General features: G+C 54.0%; 1 protein-coding gene across 1 annotated transcript; it reads left to right on the plus strand.

The window, feature by feature from the left end:
* The first annotated feature begins 1,330 nt into the window (after positions 1–1,330).
* On the plus strand, positions 1,331–24,348 carry chmp2a (charged multivesicular body protein 2A). The gene is made up of 6 exons (XM_088922719.1): positions 1,331–1,557; positions 3,245–3,412; positions 5,881–6,060; positions 22,413–22,543; positions 22,833–22,894; positions 23,264–24,348. Exons 2-6 carry the CDS (start codon positions 3,245–3,247, stop codon positions 23,383–23,385), a joined length of 663 nt encoding a protein of 220 aa, XP_088778845.1. The 5' UTR covers positions 1,331–1,557; the 3' UTR covers positions 23,386–24,348.

Below are 24,348 nucleotides of genomic sequence, written 5' to 3' on the forward strand. Positions count from 1 at the left end.
TAGCACTTTTCTGGACCCTCCACTCAGAGCTCTTTACAGGCAATGGGGAATCCCACTACCCCCACCAGTGTGCAGAGTGATGAAGCCAGTTAATAGATGAGGATTATTAGGAGGCCATGACTGGTGCTCCAATACAAAAGTGTACTTTATTATACCACAGTAAGAGAGTCTGTTACTGTATAATAATAATAATAATAATCACCCTTACACTTGTATAGAGCTCTTCCCAGGTCAGGGGGAATCCCACTACCCCCACCAGTGTGCAGCCCCACCTGGATGATGCTCCAGTCCTCTCACACACACCAGCTCTCAGTGGGGAGGAGAGCAGAGGGATGAAGCCAGTTCAGAGAGGGGGGGTTATTAGGAGGCCATGAGGGGTAAAGGCCAGGGTGTAACACCCCTACTCTTCTCGAGAGACGCCCTCTGTCTCGGCGCTATACCTCAAAAAGTCTTACACGGCTTCTACATCAAGCAATAAAAACTCCTGAATCTTTTCGGAGTTTCCTGTCCTTTCATTGACTCGCCGCATCGATCTAACGCGTATCGACTCAACCCCCCCGTGATCAGTGATCAAAGCTCTTCGCACCTGCTGAGCGCGCGGGGGAGGAGTTTCCACCCGCGTCCCGTGTCTGAGGTGGCAGCAGAATACCGACTTCAGCGACCGAGATGCGTCTTTCCGCGGCGATGACGACACGAAACACGCGGGGCCATTAAATGCCCTTGTGTTCCGTGCTGTGTTTCCAGGTGTCGGCACCTGGTCAGCTGGAGATCCTGTCCAACCGCCCCAGGGCAATGGAAACCAACCGCCCTGCCTTCCCTCTTACTTTAAAAAAAACAAACAACTTTTATTTCACGTCACATAATACAAAAGGAGAAAAAGGTATAGAACAGACTCGGACGAGTGAAGAGAACACCAAGCGGGTCAGTGCCAGAGGTCATTCTACATCACGACGCAAGCAGCTCACATGCTCGTACGCCTCGGCGGTGGGGGTTTTTGTCTTCGGGTTTTTAAGGGTGTTGAAGACTGCATTTGCACCTTCTGAGGGGGTAGCGTCAGACTTCCTCGTGTGGCGAGGCGATCTCCACCCAGAATTACTAACAGAGGGATTTGTAAATAAACGTCGTTTTGCCGTCTGGCATAAAATAACGGAACGTCAAGCTGCGCTCTCAACCACCCGGTCTCAACCTAGACTTACTGACAGATTCATCGCAAATAAACTTGATTTTTCCCCTAGTGCAAGCTGCGCCCTAACACGCCGCCTTTAAACCCACGCACGTCGGCAAGCATGGGGGGGGCGTGGTCATGCGGCAGTGACGTCGGCGCCGCGCAGGCGCAGTGAGGGCGGAGGGGGGCGGAAACAGGAAGCGCGGCGACCAGGAAGTGACCGAGGCGAAAATAATAAACAAGACGGGACTCGCAAGAGCTGAGGACGAGACGGGGGGGTGTTAGAGAAAGCGGATAAACAACCAGGAGTTTCAGGGTGGGGAGAGGTAACCCCGGGGTAGAAACCGACCCCGATCGCCGAGAGACAGCCGGACTGAGGAGAGAGAGAGACGGTGAGAGGGGCAGGCGAGGCTCCGGTCCGGTAGGCCCGGGGTCGAGCCCACAATAACGACATTATTTTTCCGCCGCGCTGAGCCTGCTGGTTCCACTGAGAGCAGTGTTACGATCTGAGCGGCAGGCTTAGCAGTGTTTGTCAACCCGGACGCGATGACTGTTTCTGCCGTCATTTTAAATGAGTGGTTCTAAGGCGGAAATACTCAGCCGATACGGTCAGTGTTAAATTTGTTTCCGCCGTGACGGTTTCTCACCGAGCTGGCATTTTTTTTTTTACTGCAAGCCACCATTACCACACACTGCTGTCGATCGCTATGGAAGGTCATTTTTTAAACGAAAGACGGTTGTCACGGAAACCCGATATCCTCCTGATCGAGGTTTCCCCTGTGACGTCAGACGGCGAACGTGACGTAATCGCCCATCCCTAATCGCCCTCCCCCCTTCCCTGCGGAGTCATCGTGGTACTCGAGCTCTTCTTGGTAGTTTATCTGATCAGGAACAAGTAATAGGTTTATTCCATGCTGAAAAAAAGAAGAAAGAGAACACAACGTTTCGGCCGTGGAGCCTTCTTCAGGTGTCACACCTGAAGAAGGCTCCACGGCCGAAACGTTGTGTTCTCTTTCTTCTTTTTTTCAGCATGGAATAAACCTATTACTTGTTCCTTTGCAGCCTACGCATGCTGACGCAGCTACCCACCTGAACTAGTTTATCTGATCGACTGCTTTAAAGGAGGCAACGTGCGATCAGAACAGTTTAAGCCACTCCCAAGGTTTTAACACAGCAAAATAATATGTAACAACAAAAAACATGTACTGTAGTTCCATTAGGGGTGGTAGGTAGTGCAGAGAAATGGCTTATCTAGAGTGTAAAGATGTGAGCGGAAGAGCTTATGTTCTTGTCGAGCCAGGTAGTGGCTGTTGCTGGAGTATTCACGGCTTTTCCCAATATATTACATGTCTATAGTTCAATACATGTTTTCAGTATTTCACACATTGAAATACTGTACTGGAGTGTCCAGTCAGTGTGTCTGTATTAACCCCTCTCTCTCTCAGTGCAGTGTTAATGTACTGGAGTGTCCAGTCAGTGTGTCTGTATTAACCCCCCTCTCTCTCAGTGCAGTGTTAATGTACTGGAGTGTCTGGTCAGTGTGTCTGTATTAACCCCTCTCTCTCTCAGTGCAGTGTTGATGTACTGGAGTGTCCAGTCAGTGTGTCTGTATTAACCCCTCTCTCTCTCAGTGCAGTGTTAATGTACTGGAGTGTCCAGTCAGTGTGTGTGTATTAACCCCTCTCTCTCTCAGTGCAGTGTTAATGTACTGGAGTGTCCAGTCAGTGTGTCTGTATTAACCCCTCTCTCTCTCTCTCTCAGTGCAGTGTTAATGTACTGGAGTGTCCAGTCAGTGTGTCTGTATTAACCCCTCTCTCTCTCAGTGCAGTGTTAATGTACTGGAGTGTCCAGTCAGTGTGTCTGTATTAACCCCCCTCTCTCTCAGTGCAGTGTTAATGTATTGGAGTGTCCAGTCAGTGTGTGTGTATTAACCCCTCTCTCTCTCAGTGCAGTGTTAATGTACTGGAGTGTCCAGTCAGTGTGTCTGTATTAACCCCTCTCTCTCTCAGTGCATTGTTAATGTACTGGAGTGTCCAGTCAGTGTGTCTGTATTAACCCCTCTCTCTCTCTCTTTCTCAGATGGATTTCCTGTTTGGGAAGAGGAAGACTCCTGAGGAGATGCTCCGGCAGAACCAGCGGGCTCTGAACCGGGCCATGAGGGATCTGGACCGCGAGCGGCAGAGGCTGGAGCAGCAGGAGAAGAAGATCATCGCCGACATCAAGAAGATGGCCAAGCAGGGCCAGATGGTAGAGAGGACGTTGATTGAGGGGTTGGTGGCGGGTCATGTCAGACACAGTGTGGGACACTCCCTTCAGACTGAAGAGACTCAGTTCCTGCAGCCTGTCAGTGTGGGACACTCCCTTCAGACTGAAGAGACTCAGTTCCTCCAGCCTGTCAGTGTGGGACACTGCCTTCAGACTGAAGAGACTCAGTTCCTCCAGCCTGTCAGTGTGGGACACTGCCTTCAGACTGAAGAGACTCAGTTCCCTCAGCCTGTCGGTGTGGGACATTCCCTTCAGACTGAAGAGACTCAGTTCCTCCAGCCTGTCAGTGTGGGACACTCCCTTCAGACTGAAGAGACTCAGTTCCTCCAGCCTGTCAATGTGGGACACTCCCTTCAGACTGAAGAGACTCAGTTCCTCCAGCCTGTCAGTGTGGTACACTCCCTTCAGACTGAAGAGACTCAGTTCCTCCAGCCTGTCAGTGTGGGACACTCCCTTCAGACTGAAGAGACTCAGTTCCTCCAGCCTGTCAGTGTGGAACACTCCCTTCAGACTGAAGAGACTCAGTTCCTCCAGCCTGTCGGTGTGGGACACTCCCTTCAGACTGAAGAGACTCAGCTCCTCCAGCCTGTCGGTCTGGGACACTCCCTTCAGACTGAAGAGACTCAGTTCCTCCAGCCTGTCAGTGTGGGACACTCCCTTCAGACTAAAGAGACTCAGCTCCTCCAGCCTGTCGGTCTGGGACACTCCCTTCAGACTGAAGAGACTCAGTTCCTCCAGCCTGTCAGTGTGGGACACTCCCTTCAGACTGAAGAGACTCAGTTCCTCCAGCCTGTCGGTGTGGGACACTCCCTTCAGACTAAAGAGACTCAGGTCCTCCAGCCTGTCGGTCTGGGACACTCCCTTCAGACTGAAGAGACTCAGCTCCTCCAGCCTGTCGGTGTGGGACACTCCCTTCAGACTGAAGAGACTCAGTTCCTGCAGCCTGTGGGTGTGGGACACTCCCTTCAGACTGAAGACACTCAGTTCCTCCAGCCTGTCGGTGTGGGACACTCCCTTCAGACTGAAGAGACTCAGCTCCTCCAGCCTGTCGGTCTGGGACACTCCCTTCAGACTGAAGAGACTCAGTTCCTCCAGCCTGTCGGTGTGGGACACTCCGTTCAGACTAAAGAGACTCAGGTCCTCCAGCCTGTCGGTCTGGGACACTCCCTTCAGACTGAAGAGACTCAGCTCCTCCAGCCTGTCGGTGTGGGACACTCCCTTCAGACTGAAGAGACTCAGTTCCTGCAGCCTGTGGGTGTGGGACACTCCCTTCAGACTGAAGAGACTCAGTTCCTCCAGCCTGTCGGTGTGGGACACTCCCTTCAGACTGAAGAGACTCAGTTCCTCCAGCCTGTCGGTGTGGGACACTCCCTTCAGACTGAAGAGACTCAGTTCCTCCAGCCTGTCGGTGTGGGACACTCCCTTCAGACTGAAGAGACTCAGTTCCTCCAGCCTGTCAGTGTGGGACCCTCCCTTCAGACTGAAGAGACTCAGGTCCTCCAGCCTGTCGGTCTGGGACACTCCCTTCAGACTGAAGAGACTCAGTTCCTCCAGCCTGTCGGTCTGGGACCCTCCCTTCAGACTGAAGAGACTCAGTTCCTCCAGCCTGTCAGTGTGGGACACTCCCTTCAGACTGAAGAGACTCAGCTCCTCCAGCCTGTCGGTCTGGGACCCTCCCTTCAGACTGAAGAGACTCAGTTCCTCCAGCCTGTCGGTGTGGGACACTCCCTTCAGACTGAAGAGACTCAGCTCCTCCAGCCTGTCAGTGTGGGACACTCCCTTCAGACTGAAGAGACTCAGCTCCTCCAGCCTGTCGGTCTGGGACCCTCCCTTCAGACTGAAGAGACTCAGTTCCTCCAGCCTGTCGGTGTGGGACACTCCCTTCAGACTGAAGAGACTCAGCTCCTCCAGCCTGTCGGTCTGGGACCCTCCCTTCAGACTGAAGAGACTCAGTTCCTCCAGCCTGTCGGTGTGGGACACTCCCTTCAGACTGAAGAGACTCAGCTCCTCCAGCCTGTCGGTCTGGGACCCTCCCTTCAGACTGAAGAGACTCAGTTCCTCCAGCCTGTCAGTGTGGGACACTCCCTTCAGACTGAAGAGACTCAGCTCCTCCAGCCTGTCGGTCTGGGACACTCCCTTAAACCCTGGAATGTATCCGGTTGCAGAAGTTTTTTCTGTCACATCATGACCCAGATTTTCATTATATTCTCAGATCTGTCTCATTCTGCTCTGTAGAGCTTCATTATACACTGTCAATATTCATTTCAGTCCACGCTGTCTACCGACGGCAGACTGGTGATTTTTCTCAGGGAGTTATCGGCCTTTCAGTGTTGGCTGTTGGGATAGACTGGGGGATGGTGGTATCCGGGATGTTTCGGATCGCTGCGGAAGGGGAGGTCTCCCGATGAGCCTCCTCCGTGATGACGGGCGGGCGCTGTGCTTGTTTTCAGGACGCGGTGAAGATCATGGCGAAGGACCTGGTCCGGACGCGGCGCTACGTGAAGAAGTTCATCATGATGAGGGCGAACATCCAGGCCGTCAGCCTGAAGATCCAGACGCTGAAGTCCAACAACAGCATGGCCCAGGCTATGAAGGGCGTGACGAAGGCCATGGCCACCATGAACAGACAGGTGAGGCTGTCCTGTGTCCGGATCACACTGTCCCTGTACGGCTCTGAACTGTGAGACTGTCCTGTGTCTGGATCACACTGTCCCTGTACGGTTCTGTACTGTGTGACTGTCCTGTGTCTGGATCACACTGTCCCCGTACGGCTCTGTACTGTGAGACAGTGTCCTGTGTCTGGATCACACTGTCCCCGTACGGCTCTGTACTGTGAGACAGTGTCCTGTGTCTGGATCACACTGTCCCCGTACGGCTCTGTACTGTGAGACAGTGTCCTGTATCTGGATCACACTGTCCCCGTACGGCTCTGTACTGTGAGACTGTCCTGTATCTGGATCACACTGTCCCCGTAGGGCTCTGTACTGTGTGACTGTCCTGTATCTGGATCACACTGTCCCCGTACGGCTCTGTACTGTGAGACAGTGTCCTGTAACTGGATCACACTGTAGCTCCTCTGTCCCCGTACAGCTCTGTACTGTGAGACTGTCCTGTATCTGGATCACACTGTCCCCGTAGGGCTCTGTACTGTGAGACAGTGTCCTGTATCTGGATCACACTGTCCCCGTACGGCTCTGTACTGTGAGACTGTCCTGTATCTGGATCACACTGTCCCCGTAGGGCTCTGTACTGTGAGACTGTCCTGTATCTGGATCACACTGTCCCCGTACGGCTCTGTACTGTGAGACAGTGTCCTGTATCTGGATCACACTGTCCCCGTACGGCTCTGTACTGTGAGACTGTCCTGTGTCTGGATCACACTGTCCCCGTACGGCTCTGTACTGTGAGACAGTGTCCTGTATCTGGATCACACTGTCCCCGTACGGCTCTGTACTGTGAGACTGTCCTGTATCTGGATCACACTGTCCCCGTAGGGCTCTTTACTGTGTGACTGTCCTGTATCTGGATCACACTGTCCCCGTACGGCTCTGTACTGTGAGACTGTCCTGTATCTGGATCACACTGTCCCCGTACGGCTCTGTACTGTGAGACAGTGTCCTGTATCTGGATAACACTGTCCCTGTACGGCTCTGTACTGTGAGACTGTCCTGTGTCTGGATCACACTGTCCCCGTACGGCTCTGTACTGTGAGACAGTGTCCTGTATCTGGATCACACTGTCCCCGTACGGCTCTGTACTGTGAGACTGTCCTGTGTCTGGATCACACTGTCCCCATACGGCTCTGAACTGTGAGACTGTCCTGTGTCTGGATCACACTGTCGCTCCTCTGTCCCCGTACGGCTCTGTACTGTGAGACTGTCCTGTGTCTGGATCACACTGTCCCCGTACAGCTCTGTTCTGTGAGACAGTGTCCTGTATCTGGATCACACTGTCCCCGTACGGCTCTGTACTGTGAGACAGTGTCCTGTATCTGGATCACACTGTCCCCGTACGGCTCTGTACTGTGAGACAGTGTCCTGTATCTGGATCACACTGTCCCCGTACGGCTCTGTACTGTGAGACTGTCCTGTGTCTGGATCACACTGTCCCCGTACAGCTCTGTACTGTGAGACAGTGTCCTGTATCTGGATCACACTGTCCCCGTACGGCTCTGTACTGTGAGACAGTGTCCTGTATCTGGATCACACTGTAGCTCCTCTGTCCCCGTACGGCTCTGTACTGTGTGACTGTCCTGTGTCTGGATCACACTGTCCTTGTACGGCTCTGTGCTGTGAGACAGTGTCCTGTGTCTGGATCACACTGTCGCTCCTCTGTCCCCGTACGGCTCTGTACTGTGAGACTGTCCTGTGTCTGGATCACACTGTCCCCGTACAGCTCTGTACTGTGAGACTGTCCTGTGTCTGGATCACACTGTCCCCGTACAGCTCTGTACTGTGAGACAGTGTCCTGTATCTGGATCACACTGTCCCCGTACGGCTCTGTACTGTGAGACAGTGTCCTGTATCTGGATCACACTGTCCCCGTATGGCTCTGTACTGTGAGACTGTCCTGTGTCTGGATCACACTGTAGCTCCTCTGTCCCCGTACGGCTCTGTACTGTGAGACTGTCCTGTATCTGGATCACACTGTCCCCGTATGGCTCTGTACTGTGAGACTGTCCTGTGTCTGGATCACACTGTAGCTCCTCTGTCCCCGTACGGCTCTGTACTGTGAGACTGTCCTGTGTCTGGATCACACTGTCCTTGTACGGCTCTGTGCTGTGAGACAGTGTCCTGTATCTGGATCACACTGTTGCTCCTCTGTCCCCGTACGGCTCTGTACTGTGTGACTGTCCTGTATCTGGATCACACTGTCCCCGTACGGCTCTGTACTGTGAGACAGTGTCCTGTATCTGGATCACACTGTCCCTGTACGGCTCTGTACTGTGTGACTGTCCTGTGTCTGGATCACACTGTCCCCGTACGGCTCTGTACTGTGAGACAGTGTCCTGTGTCTGGATCACACTGTAGCTCCTGTGTCCCCATAGGGCTCTGTACTGTGAGACTGTCCAGTATCTGGATCACACTGTCCCCGTACGGCTCTGTACTGTGAGACTGTCCTGTATCTGGATCACACTGTCCCCGTACGGCTCTGTACTGTGAGACTGTCCTGTGTCTGGATCACACTGTCCCCGTACGGCTCTGTACTGTGAGACTGTCCTGTATCTGGATCACACTGTAGCTCCTCTGTCCCCGTATGGCTCTGAACTGTGAGACTGTCCTGTATCTGGATCACACTGTCCCCGTATGGCTCTGTACTGTGAGACTGTCCTGTGTCTGGATCACACTGTAGCTCCTCTGTCCCCGTACGGCTCTGTACTGTGAGACTGTCCTGTATCTGGATCACACTGTCCCCGTAGGCTCTGTACTGTGAGACAGTGTCCTGTATCTGGATCACACTGTCCCCGTACGGCTCTGTACTGTGAGACTGTCCTGTATCTGGATCACACTGTCCCCGTACGTCTCTGTACTGTGAGACTGTCCTGTATCTGGATCACACTCTCCCCGTACAGGTCTGTACTGTGAGACTGTCCTGTATCTGGATCACACTGTCCCCGTAGGGCTCTGTACTGTGAGACTGTCCTGTATCTGGATCACACTGTGCCCGTACGGCTCTGTACTGTGTGACTGTCCTGTATCTGGATCACACTGTTGCTCCTCTGTCCCCGTACGGCTCTGTACTGTGAGACTGTCCTGTGTCTGGATCACACTGTAGCTCCTCTGTCCCCGTACGGCTCTGTACTGTGAGACTGTCCTGTATCTGGATCACACTTTCCCCGTACGGCTCTGTACTGTGAGACAGTGTCCTGTATCTGGATCACACTGTCCCCGTACGGCTCTGTACTGTGAGACTGTCCTGTATCTGGATCACACTGTCCCCGTAGGGCTCTGTACTTTGTGACTGTCCTGTATCTGGATCACACTGTCCCCGTACGGCTCTGTACTGTGAGACTGTCCTGTATCTGGATCACACTGTCCCCGTACGGCTCTGTACTGTGAGACAGTGTCCTGTATCTGGATCACACTGTCCCTGTACGGCTCTGTACTGTGAGACTGTCCTGTGTCTGGATCACACTGTCCCCGTACGGCTCTGTACTGTGAGACAGTGTCCTGTATCTGGATCACACTGTCCCTGTACGGCTCTGTACTGTGAGACTGTCCTGTATCTGGATCACACTGTCCCCGTACGGCTCTGTACTGTGAGACTGTCCTGTATCTGGATCACACTGTAGCTCCTCTGTCCCCGTATGGCTCTGTACTGTGAGACTGTCCTGTATCTGGATCACACTGTAGCTCCTCTGTCCCCGTATGGCTCTGAACTGTGAGACTGTCCTGTATCTGGATCACACTGTCCCCGTATGGCTCTGAACTGTGAGACTGTCCTGTATCTGGATCACACTGTCCCTGTACGGCTCTGTACTGTGAGACTGTCCTGTGTCTGGATCACACTGTAGCTCCTCTGTCCCCGTACGGCTCTGTACTGTGAGACTGTCCTGTATCTGGATCACACTGTCCCCGTAGGCTCTGTACTGTGAGACAGTGTCCTGTATCTGGATCACACTGTCCCCGTACGGCTCTGTACTGTGAGACTGTCCTGTATCTGCATCACACTGTCCCCGTACGGCTCTGTACTGTGAGACTGTCCTGTATCTGGATCACACTCTCCCCGTACGGGTCTGTACTGTGAGACTGTCCTGTATCTGGATCACACTGTCCCCGTAGGGCTCTGTACTGTGAGACTGTCCTGTATCTGGATCACACTGTGCCCGTACGGCTCTGTACTGTGAGACAGTGTCCTGTATCTGGATCACACTGTCCCCATACGGCTCTGTACTGTGAGACAGTGTCCTGTATCTGGATCACACTGTCCCCGTACGGCTCTGTACTGTGAGACAGTGTCCTGTGTCTGGATCACACTGTAGCTCCTCTGTCCCCATAGGGCTCTGTACTGTGAGACTGTCCAGTATCTGGATCACACTGTCCCCGTACGGCTCTGTACTGTGTGACTGTCCTGTATCTGGATCACACTGTTGCTCCTCTGTCCCCGTACGGCTCTGAACTGTGAGACTGTCCTGTATCTGGATCACACTGTCCCCGTACGGCTCTGTACTGTGAGACTGTCCTGTGTCTGGATCACACTGTCCCCGTACGGCTCTGTACTGTGAGACTGTCCTGTGTCTGGATCACACTGTAGCTCCTCTGTACCCGTACGGCTCTGAACTGTGAGACTGTCCTGTGTCTGGATCACACTGTCGCTCCTCTGTCCCCGTACGGCTCTGTACTGTGAGACTGTCCTGTGTCTGGATCACACTGTCCCCGTACAGCTCTGTACTGTGAGACTGTCCTGTGTCTGGATCACACTGTCCCCGTACAGCTCTGTACTGTGAGACAGTGTCCTGTATCTGGATCACACTGTCCCCGTACGGCTCTGTACTGTGAGACAGTGTCCTGTATCTGGATCACACTGTAGCTCCTCTGTCCCCGTACGGCTCTGTACTGTGTGACTGTCCTGTGTCTGGATCACACTGTCCCCATACGGCTCTGTACTGTGAGACTGTCCTGTGTCTGGATCACACTGTCCCTGTACGGCTCTGTGCTGTGAGACAGTGTCCTGTATCTGGATCACACTGTTGCTCCTCTGTCCCCGTACGGCTCTGTACTGTGTGACTGTCCTGTATCTGGATCACACTGTCCCCGTACGGCTCTGTACTGTGAGACAGTGTCCTGTATCTGGATCACACTGTCCCTGTACGGCTCTGTACTGTGTGACTGTCCTGTGTCTGGATCACACTGTCCCCGTACGGCTCTGTACTGTGAGACAGTGTCCTGTGTCTGGATCACACTGTAGCTCCTGTGTCCCCATAGGGCTCTGTACTGTGAGACTGTCCAGTATCTGGATCACACTGTCCCCGTACGGCTCTGTACTGTGAGACTGTCCTGTATCTGGATCACACTGTCCCCGTACGGCTCTGTACTGTGAGACTGTCCTGTGTCTGGATCACACTGTCCCCGTACGGCTCTGTACTGTGAGACTGTCCTGTATCTGGATCACACTGTAGCTCCTCTGTCCCCGTATGGCTCTGTACTGTGAGACTGTCCTGTATCTGGATCACACTGTAGCTCCTCTGTCCCCGTATGGCTCTGAACTGTGAGACTGTCCTGTATCTGGATCACACTGTCCCCGTATGGCTCTGAACTGTGAGACTGTCCTGTATCTGGATCACACTGTCCCTGTACGGCTCTGTACTGTGAGACTGTCCTGTATCTGGATCACACTGTCCCCGTACGGCTCTGTACTGTGAGACTGTCCTGTATCTGGATCACACTGTAGCTCCTCTGTCCCCGTATGGCTCTGTACTGTGAGACTGTCCTGTATCTGGATCACACTGTAGCTCCTCTGTCCCCGTATGGCTCTGAACTGTGAGACTGTCCTGTATCTGGATCACACTGTCCCCGTATGGCTCTGAACTGTGAGACTGTCCTGTATCTGGATCACACTGTCCCTGTACGGCTCTGTACTGTGAGACTGTCCTGTGTCTGGATCACACTGTAGCTCCTCTGTCCCCGTACGGCTCTGTACTGTGAGACTGTCCTGTGTCTGGATCACACTGTCCCCGTAGGCTCTGTACTGTGAGACAGTGTCCTGTATCTGGATCACACTGTCCCCGTACGGCTCTGTACTGTGAGACTGTCCTGTATCTGGATCACACTCTCCCCGTACGGGTCTGTACTGTGAGACTGTCCTGTATCTGGATCACACTGTCCCCGTAGGGCTCTGTACTGTGAGACTGTCCTGTATCTGGATCACACTGTGCCCGTACGGCTCTGTACTGTGAGACAGTGTCCTGTATCTGGATCACACTGTCCCCGTACGGCTCTGTACTGTGAGACAGTGTCCTGTATCTGGATCACACTGTCCCCGTACGGCTCTGTACTGTGAGACAGTGTCCTGTGTCTGGATCACACTGTAGCTCCTCTGTCCCCATAGGGCTCTGTACTGTGAGACTGTCCAGTATCTGGATCACACTGTCCCCGTACGGCTCTGTACTGTGTGACTGTCCTGTATCTGGATCACACTGTTGCTCCTCTGTCCCCGTACGGCTCTGAACTGTGAGACTGTCCTGTATCTGGATCACACTGTCCCCGTACGGCTCTGTACTGTGAGACTGTCCTGTGTCTGGATCACACTGTCCCCGTACGGCTCTGTACTGTGAGACTGTCCTGTGTCTGGATCACACTGTAGCTCCTCTGTACCCGTACGGCTCTGAACTGTGAGACTGTCCTGTGTCTGGATCACACTGTCGCTCCTCTGTCCCCGTACGGCTCTGTACTGTGAGACTGTCCTGTGTCTGGATCACACTGTCCCCGTACAGCTCTGTACTGTGAGACTGTCCTGTGTCTGGATCACACTGTCCCCGTACAGCTCTGTACTGTGAGACAGTGTCCTGTATCTGGATCACACTGTCCCCGTACGGCTCTGTACTGTGAGACAGTGTCCTGTATCTGGATCACACTGTAGCTCCTCTGTCCCCGTACGGCTCTGTACTGTGTGACTGTCCTGTGTCTGGATCACACTGTCCCCATACGGCTCTGTACTGTGAGACTGTCCTGTGTCTGGATCACACTGTCCCTGTACGGCTCTGTGCTGTGAGACAGTGTCCTGTATCTGGATCACACTGTTGCTCCTCTGTCCCCGTACGGCTCTGTACTGTGAGACTGTCCTGTGTCTGGATCACACTGTCCCCGTACAGCTCTGTACTGTGAGACTGTCCTGTGTCTGGATCACACTGTCCCCGTACAGCTCTGTACTGTGAGACAGTGTCCTGTATCTGGATCACACTGTCCCCGTACGGCTCTGTACTGTGAGACAGTGTCCTGTATCTGGATCACACTGTAGCTCCTCTGTCCCCGTACGGCTCTGTACTGTGTGACTGTCCTGTGTCTGGATCACACTGTCCCCATACGGCTCTGTACTGTGAGACTGTCCTGTGTCTGGATCACACTGTCCCTGTACGGCTCTGTGCTGTGAGACAGTGTCCTGTATCTGGATCACACTGTTGCTCCTCTGTCCCCGTACGGCTCTGTACTGTGTGACTGTCCTGTATCTGGATCACACTGTCCCCGTACGGCTCTGTACTGTGAGACTGTCCAGTATCTGGATCACACTGTCCCCGTACGGCTCTGTACTGTGAGACTGTCCTGTATCTGGATCACACTGTCCCCGTACGGCTCTGTACTGTGAGACTGTCCTGTCTGGATCACACTGTCCCCGTACGGCTCTGTACTGTGAGACTGTCCTGTATCTGGATCACACTGTAGCTCCTCTGTCCCCGTATGGCTCTGTACTGTGAGACTGTCCTGTATCTGGATCACACTGTAGCTCCTCTGTCCCCGTATGGCTCTGAACTGTGAGACTGTCCTGTATCTGGATCACACTGTCCCCGTATGGCTCTGAACTGTGAGACTGTCCTGTATCTGGATCACACTGTCCCTGTACGGCTCTGTACTGTGAGACTGTCCTGTATCTGGATCACACTGTCCCCGTAGGCTCTGTACTGTGAGACAGTGTCCTGTATCTGGATCACACTGTCCCCGTACGGCTCTGTACTGTGAGACTGTCCTGTATCTGGATCACACTGTCTCCGTACGGCTCTGTACTGTGAGACTGTCCTGTGTCTGGATCACACTGTAGCTCCTCTGTCCCCGTACGGCTCTGTACTGTGAGACTGTCCTGTATCTGGATCACACTGTCCCCGTAGGCTCTGTACTGTGAGACAGTGTCCTGTATCTGGATCACACTGTCCCCGTACGGCTCTGTACTGTGAGACTGTCCTGTATCTGGATCACACTGTCCCCGTACGGCTCTGTACTGTGAGACTGTCCTGTATCTGGATCACACTGTCCCCGTAGGGCTCTGTACTGTGAGACTGTCCTGTATCTGGATCACACTGTGCCCGTACGGCTCTGTACAGTGAGACAGTGTCCTGTATCTGGATCACACTGTCCCCGTACGGCTCTGTACTGTGAGACAGTGTCCTGTGTCTGGATCACACTGTAGCTCCTCTGTCCCCATAGGGCTCTGTACTGTGAGACTGTCCAGTATCTGGATCACACTGTCCCCGTACGGCTCTGTACTGTGTGACTGTCCTGTATCTGGATCACACTGTTGCTCCTCTGTCCCCGTACGGCTCTGAACTGTGAGACTGTCCTGTATCTGGATCACACTGTCCCCGTACGGCTCTGTACTGTGAGACTGTCCTGTATCTGGATCACACTGTCCCCGTACGGCTCTGTACTGTGAGACTGTCCTGTGTCTGGATCACACTGTCCCCGTACGGCTCTGTACTGTGAGACTGTCCTGTGTCTGGATCACACTGTAGCTCCTCTGTACCCGTACGGCTCTGTACTGTGAGACTGTCCTGTGTCTGGATCACACTGTCCCCGTACAGCTCTGTACTGTGAGACTGTCCTGTGTCTGGATCACACTGTCCCCGTACAGCTCTGTACTGTGAGACTGTCCTGTATCTGGATCACACTGTCCCCGTACGGCTCTGTACTGTGAGACAGTGTCCTGTATCTGGATCACACTGTCCCCGTACGGCTCTGTACTGTGAGACAGTGTCCTGTGTCTGGATCACACTGTAGCTCCTCTGTCCCCATAGGGCTCTGTACTGTGAGACTGTCCAGTATCTGGATCACACTGTCCCCGTACGGCTCTGTACTGTGTGACTGTCCTGTATCTGGATCACACTGTTGCTCCTCTGTCCCCGTACGGCTCTGAACTGTGAGACTGTCCTGTATCTGGATCACACTGTCCCCGTACGGCTCTGTACTGTGAGACTGTCCTGTGTCTGGATCACACTGTCCCCGTACGGCTCTGTACTGTGAGACTGTCCTGTGTCTGGATCACACTGTAGCTCCTCTGTACCCGTACGGCTCTGAACTGTGAGACTGTCCTGTGTCTGGATCACACTGTCGCTCCTCTGTCCCCGTACGGCTCTGTACTGTGAGACTGTCCTGTGTCTGGATCACACTGTCCCCGTACAGCTCTGTACTGTGAGACTGTCCTGTGTCTGGATCACACTGTCCCCGTACAGCTCTGTACTGTGAGACAGTGTCCTGTATCTGGATCACACTGTCCCCGTACGGCTCTGTACTGTGAGACAGTGTCCTGTATCTGGATCACACTGTAGCTCCTCTGTCCCCGTACGGCTCTGTACTGTGTGACTGTCCTGTGTCTGGATCACACTGTCCCCATACGGCTCTGTACTGTGAGACTGTCCTGTGTCTGGATCACACTGTCCCTGTACGGCTCTGTGCTGTGAGACAGTGTCCTGTATCTGGATCACACTGTTGCTCCTCTGTCCCCGTACGGCTCTGTACTGTGTGACTGTCCTGTATCTGGATCACACTGTCCCCGTACGGCTCTGTACTGTGAGACAGTGTCCTGTATCTGGATCACACTGTCCCTGTACGGCTCTGTACTGTGTGACTGTCCTGTGTCTGGATCACACTGTCCCCGTACGGCTCTGTACTGTGAGACAGTGTCCTGTGTCTGGATCACACTGTAGCTCCTGTGTCCCCATAGGGCTCTGTACTGTGAGACTGTCCAGTATCTGGATCACACTGTCCCCGTACGGCTCTGTACTGTGAGACTGTCCTGTATCTGGATCACACTGTCCCCGTACGGCTCTGTACTGTGAGACTGTCCTGTGTCTGGATCACACTGTCCCCGTACGGCTCTGTACTGTGAGACTGTCCTGTATCTGGATCACACTGTAGCTCCTCTGTCCCCGTATGGCTCTGTACTGTGAGACTGTCCTGTATCTGGATCACACTGTAGCTCCTCTGTCCCCGTATGGCTCTGAACTGTGAGACTGTCCTGTATCTGGATCACACTGTCCCCGTATGGCTCTGAACTGTGAGACTGTCCTGTATCTGGATCACACTGTCCCTGTACGGCTCTGTACTGTGAGACTGTCCTGTATCTGGATCACACTGTCCCCGTAGGCTCTGTACTGTGAGACAGTGTCCTGTATCTGGATCACACTGTCCCCGTACGGCTCTGTACTGTGAGACTGTCCTGTATCTGGATCACACTGTCTCCGTACGGCTCTGTACTGTGAGACTGTCCTGTGTCTGGATCACACTGTAGCTCCTCTGTCCCCGTACGGCTCTGTACTGTGAGACTGTCCTGTATCTGGATCACACTGTCCCCGTAGGCTCTGTACTGTGAGACAGTGTCCTGTATCTGGATCACACTGTCCCCGTACGGCTCTGTACTGTGAGACTGTCCTGTATCTGGATCACACTGTCCCCGTACGGCTCTGTACTGTGAGACTGTCCTGTATCTGGATCACACTGTCCCCGTAGGGCTCTGTACTGTGAGACTGTCCTGTATCTGGATCACACTGTGCCCGTACGGCTCTGTACAGTGAGACAGTGTCCTGTATCTGGATCACACTGTCCCCGTACGGCTCTGTACTGTGAGACAGTGTCCTGTGTCTGGATCACACTGTAGCTCCTCTGTCCCCATAGGGCTCTGTACTGTGAGACTGTCCAGTATCTGGATCACACTGTCCCCGTACGGCTCTGTACTGTGTGACTGTCCTGTATCTGGATCACACTGTTGCTCCTCTGTCCCCGTACGGCTCTGAACTGTGAGACTGTCCTGTGTCTGGATCACACTGTCCCCGTACAGCTCTGTACTGTGAGACAGTGTCCTGTATCTGGATCACACTGTCCCCGTACGGCTCTGTACTGTGAGACAGTGTCCTGTATCTGGATCACACTGTAGCTCCTCTGTCCCCGTACGGCTCTGTACTGTGTGACTGTCCTGTGTCTGGATCACACTGTCCCCATACGGCTCTGTACTGTGAGACTGTCCTGTGTCTGGATCACACTGTCCCTGTACGGCTCTGTGCTGTGAGACAGTGTCCTGTATCTGGATCACACTGTTGCTCCTCTGTCCCCGTACGGCTCTGTACTGTGTGACTGTCCTGTATCTGGATCACACTGTCCCCGTACGGCTCTGTACTGTGAGACAGTGTCCTGTATCTGGATCACACTGTCCCTGTACGGCTCTGTACTGTGTGACTGTCCTGTGTCTGGATCACACTGTCCCCGTACGGCTCTGTACTGTGAGATAGTGTCCTGTGTCTGGATCACACTGTAGCTCCTGTGTCCCCATAGGGCTCTGTACTGTGAGACTGTCCAGTATCTGGATCACACTGTCCCCGTACGGCTCTGTACTGTGAGACTGTCCTGTATCTGGATCACACTGTCCCCGTACGGCTCTGTACTGTGAGACTGTCCTGTGTCTGGATCACACTGTCCCCGTACGGCTCTGTACTGTGAGACTGTCCTGTATCTGGATCACACTGTAGCTCCTCTGTCCCCGTATGGCTCTGTACTGTGAGACTGTCCTGTATCTGGATCACACTGTAGCTCCTCTGTCCCCGTATGGCTCTGAACTGTGAGACTGTCCTGTATCTGGATCACACTGTCCCCGTATGGCTCTGAACTGTGAGACTGTCCTGTATCTGGATCACACTGTCCCTGTACGGCTCTGTACTGTGAGACTGTCCTGTATCTGGATCACACTGTCCCCGTAGGCTCTGTACTGTGAGACAGTGTCCTGTATCTGGATCACACTGTCCCCGTACGGCTCTGTACTGTGAGACTGTCCTGTATCTGGATCACACTGTCTCCGTACGGCTCTGTACTGTGAGACTGTCCTGTGTCTGGATCACACTGTAGCTCCTCTGTCCCCGTACGGCTCTGTACTGTGAGACTGTCCTGTATCTGGATCACACTGTCCCCGTAGGCTCTGTACTGTGAGACAGTGTCCTGTATCTGGATCACACTGTCCCCGTACGGCTCTGTATTGTGAGACTGTCCTGTATCTGGATCACACTGTCCCCGTACGGCTCTGTACTGTGAGACTGTCCTGTATCTGGATCACACTGTCCCCGTAGGGCTCTGTACTGTGAGACTGTCCTGTATCTGGATCACACTGTGCCCGTACGGCTCTGTACAGTGAGACAGTGTCCTGTATCTGGATCACACTGTCCCCGTACGGCTCTGTACTGTGAGACAGTGTCCTGTGTCTGGATCACACTGTAGCTCCTCTGTCCCCATAGGGCTCTGTACTGTGAGACTGTCCAGTATCTGGATCACACTGTCCCCGTACGGCTCTGTACTGTGTGACTGTCCTGTATCTGGATCACACTGTTGCTCCTCTGTCCCCGTACGGCTTTGAACTGTGAGACTGTCCTGTATCTGGATCACACTGTCCCCGTACGGCTCTGTACTGTGAGACAGTGTCCTGTATCTGGATCACACTGTCCCTGTACGGCTCTGTACTGTGAGACTGTCCTGTATCTGGATCACACTGTCCCCGTACGGCTCTGTACTGTGAGACTGTCCTGTGTCTGGATCACACTGTCCCCGTACGGCTCTGTACTGTGAGACTGTCCTGTGTCTGGATCACACTGTAGCTCCTCTGTACCCGTACGGCTCTGTACTGTGAGACTGTCCTGTGTCTGGATCACACTGTCCCCGTACAGCTCTGTACTGTGAGACTGTCCTGTGTCTGGATCACACTGTAGCTCCTCTGTCCCCGTACGGCTCTGTACTGTGTGACTGTCCTGTGTCTGGATCACACTGTCCCCATACGGCTCTGTACTGTGAGACTGTCCTGTGTCTGGATCACACTGTCCCTGTACGGCTCTGTGCTGTGAGACTGTCCTGTGTCTGGATCACACTGTAGCTCCTCTGTACCCGTACGGCTCTGAACTGTGAGACTGTCCTGTGTCTGGATCACACTGTCGCTCCTCTGTCCCCGTACGGCTCTGTACTGTGAGACTGTCCTGTGTCTGGATCACACTGTCCCCGTACAGCTCTGTACTGTGAGACTGTCCTGTGTCTGGATCACACTGTCCCCGTACAGCTCTGTACTGTGAGACAGTGTCCTGTATCTGGATCACACTGTCCCCGTACGGCTCTGTACTGTGAGACAGTGTCCTGTATCTGGATCACACTGTAGCTCCTCTGTCCCCGTACGGCTCTGTACTGTGTGACTGTCCTGTGTCTGGATCACACTGTCCCCATACGGCTCTGTACTGTGAGACTGTCCTGTGTCTGGATCACACTGTCCCTGTACGGCTCTGTGCTGTGAGACAGTGTCCTGTATCTGGATCACACTGTTGCTCCTCTGTCCCCGTACGGCTCTGTACTGTGTGACTGTCCTGTATCTGGATCACACTGTCCCCGTACGGCTCTGTACTGTGAGACAGTGTCCTGTATCTGGATCACACTGTCCCTGTACGGCTCTGTACTGTGTGACTGTCCTGTGTCTGGATCACACTGTCCCCGTACGGCTCTGTACTGTGAGACAGTGTCCTGTGTCTGGATCACACTGTAGCTCCTGTGTCCCCATAGGGCTCTGTACTGTGAGACTGTCCAGTATCTGGATCACACTGTCCCCGTACGGCTCTGTACTGTGTGACTGTCCTGTATCTGGATCACACTGTTGCTCCTCTGTCCCCGTATGGCTCTGAACTGTGAGACTGTCCTGTATTTGGATCACACTGTCCCCGTACGGCTCTGTACTGTGAGACTGTCCTGTATCTGGATCACACTGTCTCCGTACGGCTCTGTACTGTGAGACTGTCCTGTGTCTGGATCACACTGTCCCCGTACGGCTCTGTACTGTGAGACTGTCCTGTGTCTGGATCACACTGTAGCTCCTCTGTACCCGTACGGCTCTGAACTGTGAGACTGTCCTGTATCTGGATCACACTGTCGCTCCTCTGTCCCCGTACGGCTCTGTACTGTGAGACTGTCCTGTGTCTGGATCACACTGTCCCCGTACAGCTCTGTACTGTGAGACTGTCCTGTGTCTGGATCACACTGTCCCCGTACAGCTCTGTACTGTGAGACAGTGTCCTGTATCTGGATCACACTGTCCCCGTACGGCTCTGTACTGTGAGACAGTGTCCTGTATCTGGATCACACTGTAGCTCCTCTGTCCCCGTACGGCTCTGTACTGTGTGACTGTCCTGTGTCTGGATCACACTGTCCCCATACGGCTCTGTACTGTGAGACTGTCCTGTGTCTGGATCACACTGTCCTTGTACGGCTCTGTGCTGTGAGACAGTGTCCTGTATCTGGATCACACTGTTGCTCCTCTGTCCCCGTACGGCTCTGTACTGTGTGACTGTCCTGTATCTGGATCACACTGTCCCCGTACGGCTCTGTACTGTGTGACTGTCCTGTATCTGGATCACACTGTCCCTGTACGGCTCTGTACTGTGTGACTGTCCTGTGTCTGGATCACACTGTCCCCGTACGGCTCTGTACTGTGAGACAGTGTCCTGTGTCTGGATCACACTGTAGCTCCTCTGTCCCCGTATGGCTCTGTACTGTGTGACTGTCCTGTATCTGGATCACACTGTAGCTCCTCTGTCCCCGTACGGTTCTGTACTGTGAGACTGTCCTGTGTCTGGATCACACTGTCCCCGTACGGCTCTGTACTGTGAGACTGTCCTGTGTCTGGATCACACTGTAGCTCCTCTGTCCCCGTACGGCTCTGAACTGTGAGACTGTCCTGTGTCTGGATCACACTGTCGCTCCTTTGTCCCCGTACGGCTCTGTACTGTGAGACTGTCCTGTGTCTGGATCACACTGTCCCCGTATGGCTCTGTACTGTGAGACTGTCCTGTATCTGGATCACACTGTAGCTCCTCTGTCCCCGTACGGCTCTGTACTGTGAGACTGTCCTGTATCTGGATCACACTGTCCCCGTACGGCTCTGTACTGTGAGACTGTCCTTTGTCTGGATCACACTGTCCCCGTATGGCTCTGTACTGTGAGACTGTCCTGTATCTGGATCACGCTGCAGCTCCTCTGTCCCCGTACGGCTCTGAACTGTGAGACTGTCCTGTGTCTGGATCACACTGTCCCCGTACAGCTCTGTACTGTGAGACTGTCCTGTGTCTGGATCACACTGTTCCCGTACGGCTCTGTACTGTGAGACAGTGTCCTGTATCTGGATCACACTGTCCCCGTACGGCTCTGTAATGTGAGACAGTCCTGTATCTGGATCACACTGTCCCCGTACAGCTCTGTACTGTGAGACTGTCCTGTATCTGGATCACACTGTCCCTGTACGGCTCTGTACTGTGAGACAGTGTCCTGTATCTGGATCACACTGTCCCCGTACGGCTCTGTAATGCGAGACAGTGTCCTGTATCTGGATCACACTGTCCCCGTACGGCTCTGTACTGTGAGACTGTCCTGTATCTGGATCACACTGTCCCCGTACGGCTCTGTACTGTGAGACTGTCCTGTATCTGGATCACACTGTCCCCGTACGGCTCTGTACTGTGAGACTGTCCTGTATCTGGATCACACTGTCCCTGTACGGCTCTGTACTGTGAGACTGTCCTGTATCTGGATCACACTGTCCCCGTATGGCTCTGAACTGTGAGACTGTCCTGTATCTGGATCACACTGTCCCCGTACGGCTCTGTACTGTGAGACTGTACTGTGTCTGGATCACACTGTCCCCGTACGGCTCTGTACTGTGAGACTGTCCTGTATCTGGATCACACTGTCCCCGTACGGCTCTGTACTGTGAGACTGTCCTGTGTCTGGATCACACTGTCCCCGTACGGCTCTGTACTGTGAGACTGTCCTGTGTCTGGATCACACTGTAGCTCCTCTGTCCCCGTAGGGCTCTGTGCTGTGAGACTGTCCTGTGTCTGGATCACACTGTCCCTGTACAGCTCTGTACTGTGAGACTGTCCTGTGTCTGGATCACACTGTCCCCGTACGGCTCTGTACTGTGAGACTGTCCTGTGTCTGGATCTGTTGCTCCCGCCCTGCGCTGACACTCCTCCCCCTTCCCCCTCCTGCAGCTGAAGCTGCCCCAGATCCAGAAGATCATGATGGAGTTCGAGCGGCAGAGCGAGCTGATGGACATGAAGGAGGAGATGATGAACGACGCCATCGACGACGCCATGGGCGACGAGGACGACGAGGAGGAGAGGTCAGGGGTCCGAATCTCGCCCCGGGCGGGTCTCCGCTGCTCCGGGACTGGGACGTCCAGAAGCAGGGCACCGGCTCGTTGCGTCCAGTTCCTTACTGGATCTCCTGGGGTGGCGGTGTGCCACCGAGCGGGAGTTTGCGTTCCTGACTCCCTGCTCTCTCTCTCTCCGAGACGGAGCAGATCTGGTCCCCCTGCTCCCATTGGTGATGCTACTCACCGTCAGCGCCGTCATGTACGGTGTGCTCGGTCAGCGTCTTTATTAACGCCCCTGAATTCTCTTTCTCCACAGCGACGCTGTCGTCTCCCAAGTCCTGGACGAGCTCGGCCTCACTCTCTCGGATGAGCTCTCAAGTAAGTTGACATATATATCACTTTTTTTAAGCCATATTAAATGTCTTGCATGAGGAACGTGTCCTTTCTCAGACCCCAGCTTGCTCTCCATGAGACACACAGACAGGGAGAGAAGCTGGGGGTCAGAGCACAAGGTCAGACATTTATACGGCACCCCTGGAGCAGCTGGGGTGAAGGGCCTCGCTCAGGGGGCCCAACGGAGTAGGATTCCTCTGCTGGGCCACGGGATTCGAACCGGCAACCTCCCAGCCACAGAGCCACCACACCCCCTTCTTGCCCCCTGCCATGCTGTGCTTTGCGCTTCTGTGCTGTAACTGCCCTGAGGCTGACCTGTCCCCCCCCCACCCCCCACCCTCTCGTGTTTATCAGACCTCCCGGCCACTGGGGGCAGCCTCTCGGTCGCCGCGGGGAAGAAGGCGGAGCCCATGCCCACCCTGGCCGACGCGGACGCCGACCTGGAGGAGAGGCTGAACAACCTGAGGAGGGACTGAGCTGAGGAGGCAGCGAGAGGGATCGAGGGGGAGGGGGGATTCAGTCTGAGGGAGACGGGGACCGACCGGGGAGGAGTGAGACAGGAGAGACAGACTCTCTCTCTCTTTCTCTCTCCGTCTCGCGTCTTCTGCAGACGGGGACCTCTGTCGACCCCCTGTAGAACAACTCCTTGTGCCCCTCCCCTCTGCCCGAGCCCTGTACACTACACACTGTCTCTCTCTGTGTCTCTCTCTGTGTCTCTCTCTGTGTCTCTCCCCCCCCGCCTCGACTCCCTGCGCTGACCTCAGCAGGGCCAGCGGCCAGTTTCTTTCACGTCTTTGAGGGGTCCGAGCTGCTCAGGCGCAGAGAGCACCGTTATCGAAAGAGCAGTCCCTTCCCCCCTCCTGTCCACGGTGACCGACCCTGTTCTAGTGTAGAAATGAGGCAGAATCCTGCGGACTGCGTCTTAGGGAGAGTCTGGTCCTCTACGCAGTCATTTAGGGGACAGTGTGGAATTGAGCAGGTGGGCTCCTGTGCGAGTTTTCTCTCGGGCCTACAGGGCGAGAGCTCAGTGCAGTTCTGGGAGGGCGGTGGCGGCTGTCCTATAGGCTTTCTGTATTCAGCGGGGCTGGGTGTTGATCTATGGTTATGACGATGATGATTAGTGCTCTATTATACAGTTACAGCTAGACGAGGCCAACTTTCAGACGGACTGGCGGCGGCGTCTCCTGGTCTTTATCACGGTACCAGTAGCGGGGTGTAATTATACTGTGTAAGATAGCTGGAGGGTACGGAGAGGAAGAGATGTCTCTCCGTTTTTTCCAGGGGTGAGATTTCTAAGCGTCGTTCTCGGGACGTGTTTTTTTTTTTTCGGTTGGTCTTCTGTTCGTGGCTTTGATTTATTTCAATGAGATTTTTAGTTGTTTTTTTTTTTTTTTCCCCCCCCCAGTTTCAATAAAACACTTAAGTGGCTTTTCATTAAA

The sequence above is a fragment of the Atractosteus spatula genome, chromosome 8 (genome assembly GCF_055471065.1).
Source record: "Atractosteus spatula isolate fAtrSpa1 chromosome 8, fAtrSpa1.hap1, whole genome shotgun sequence".
In the NCBI taxonomy this organism is placed as follows: Eukaryota; Metazoa; Chordata; class Actinopteri; order Semionotiformes; family Lepisosteidae; genus Atractosteus; species Atractosteus spatula.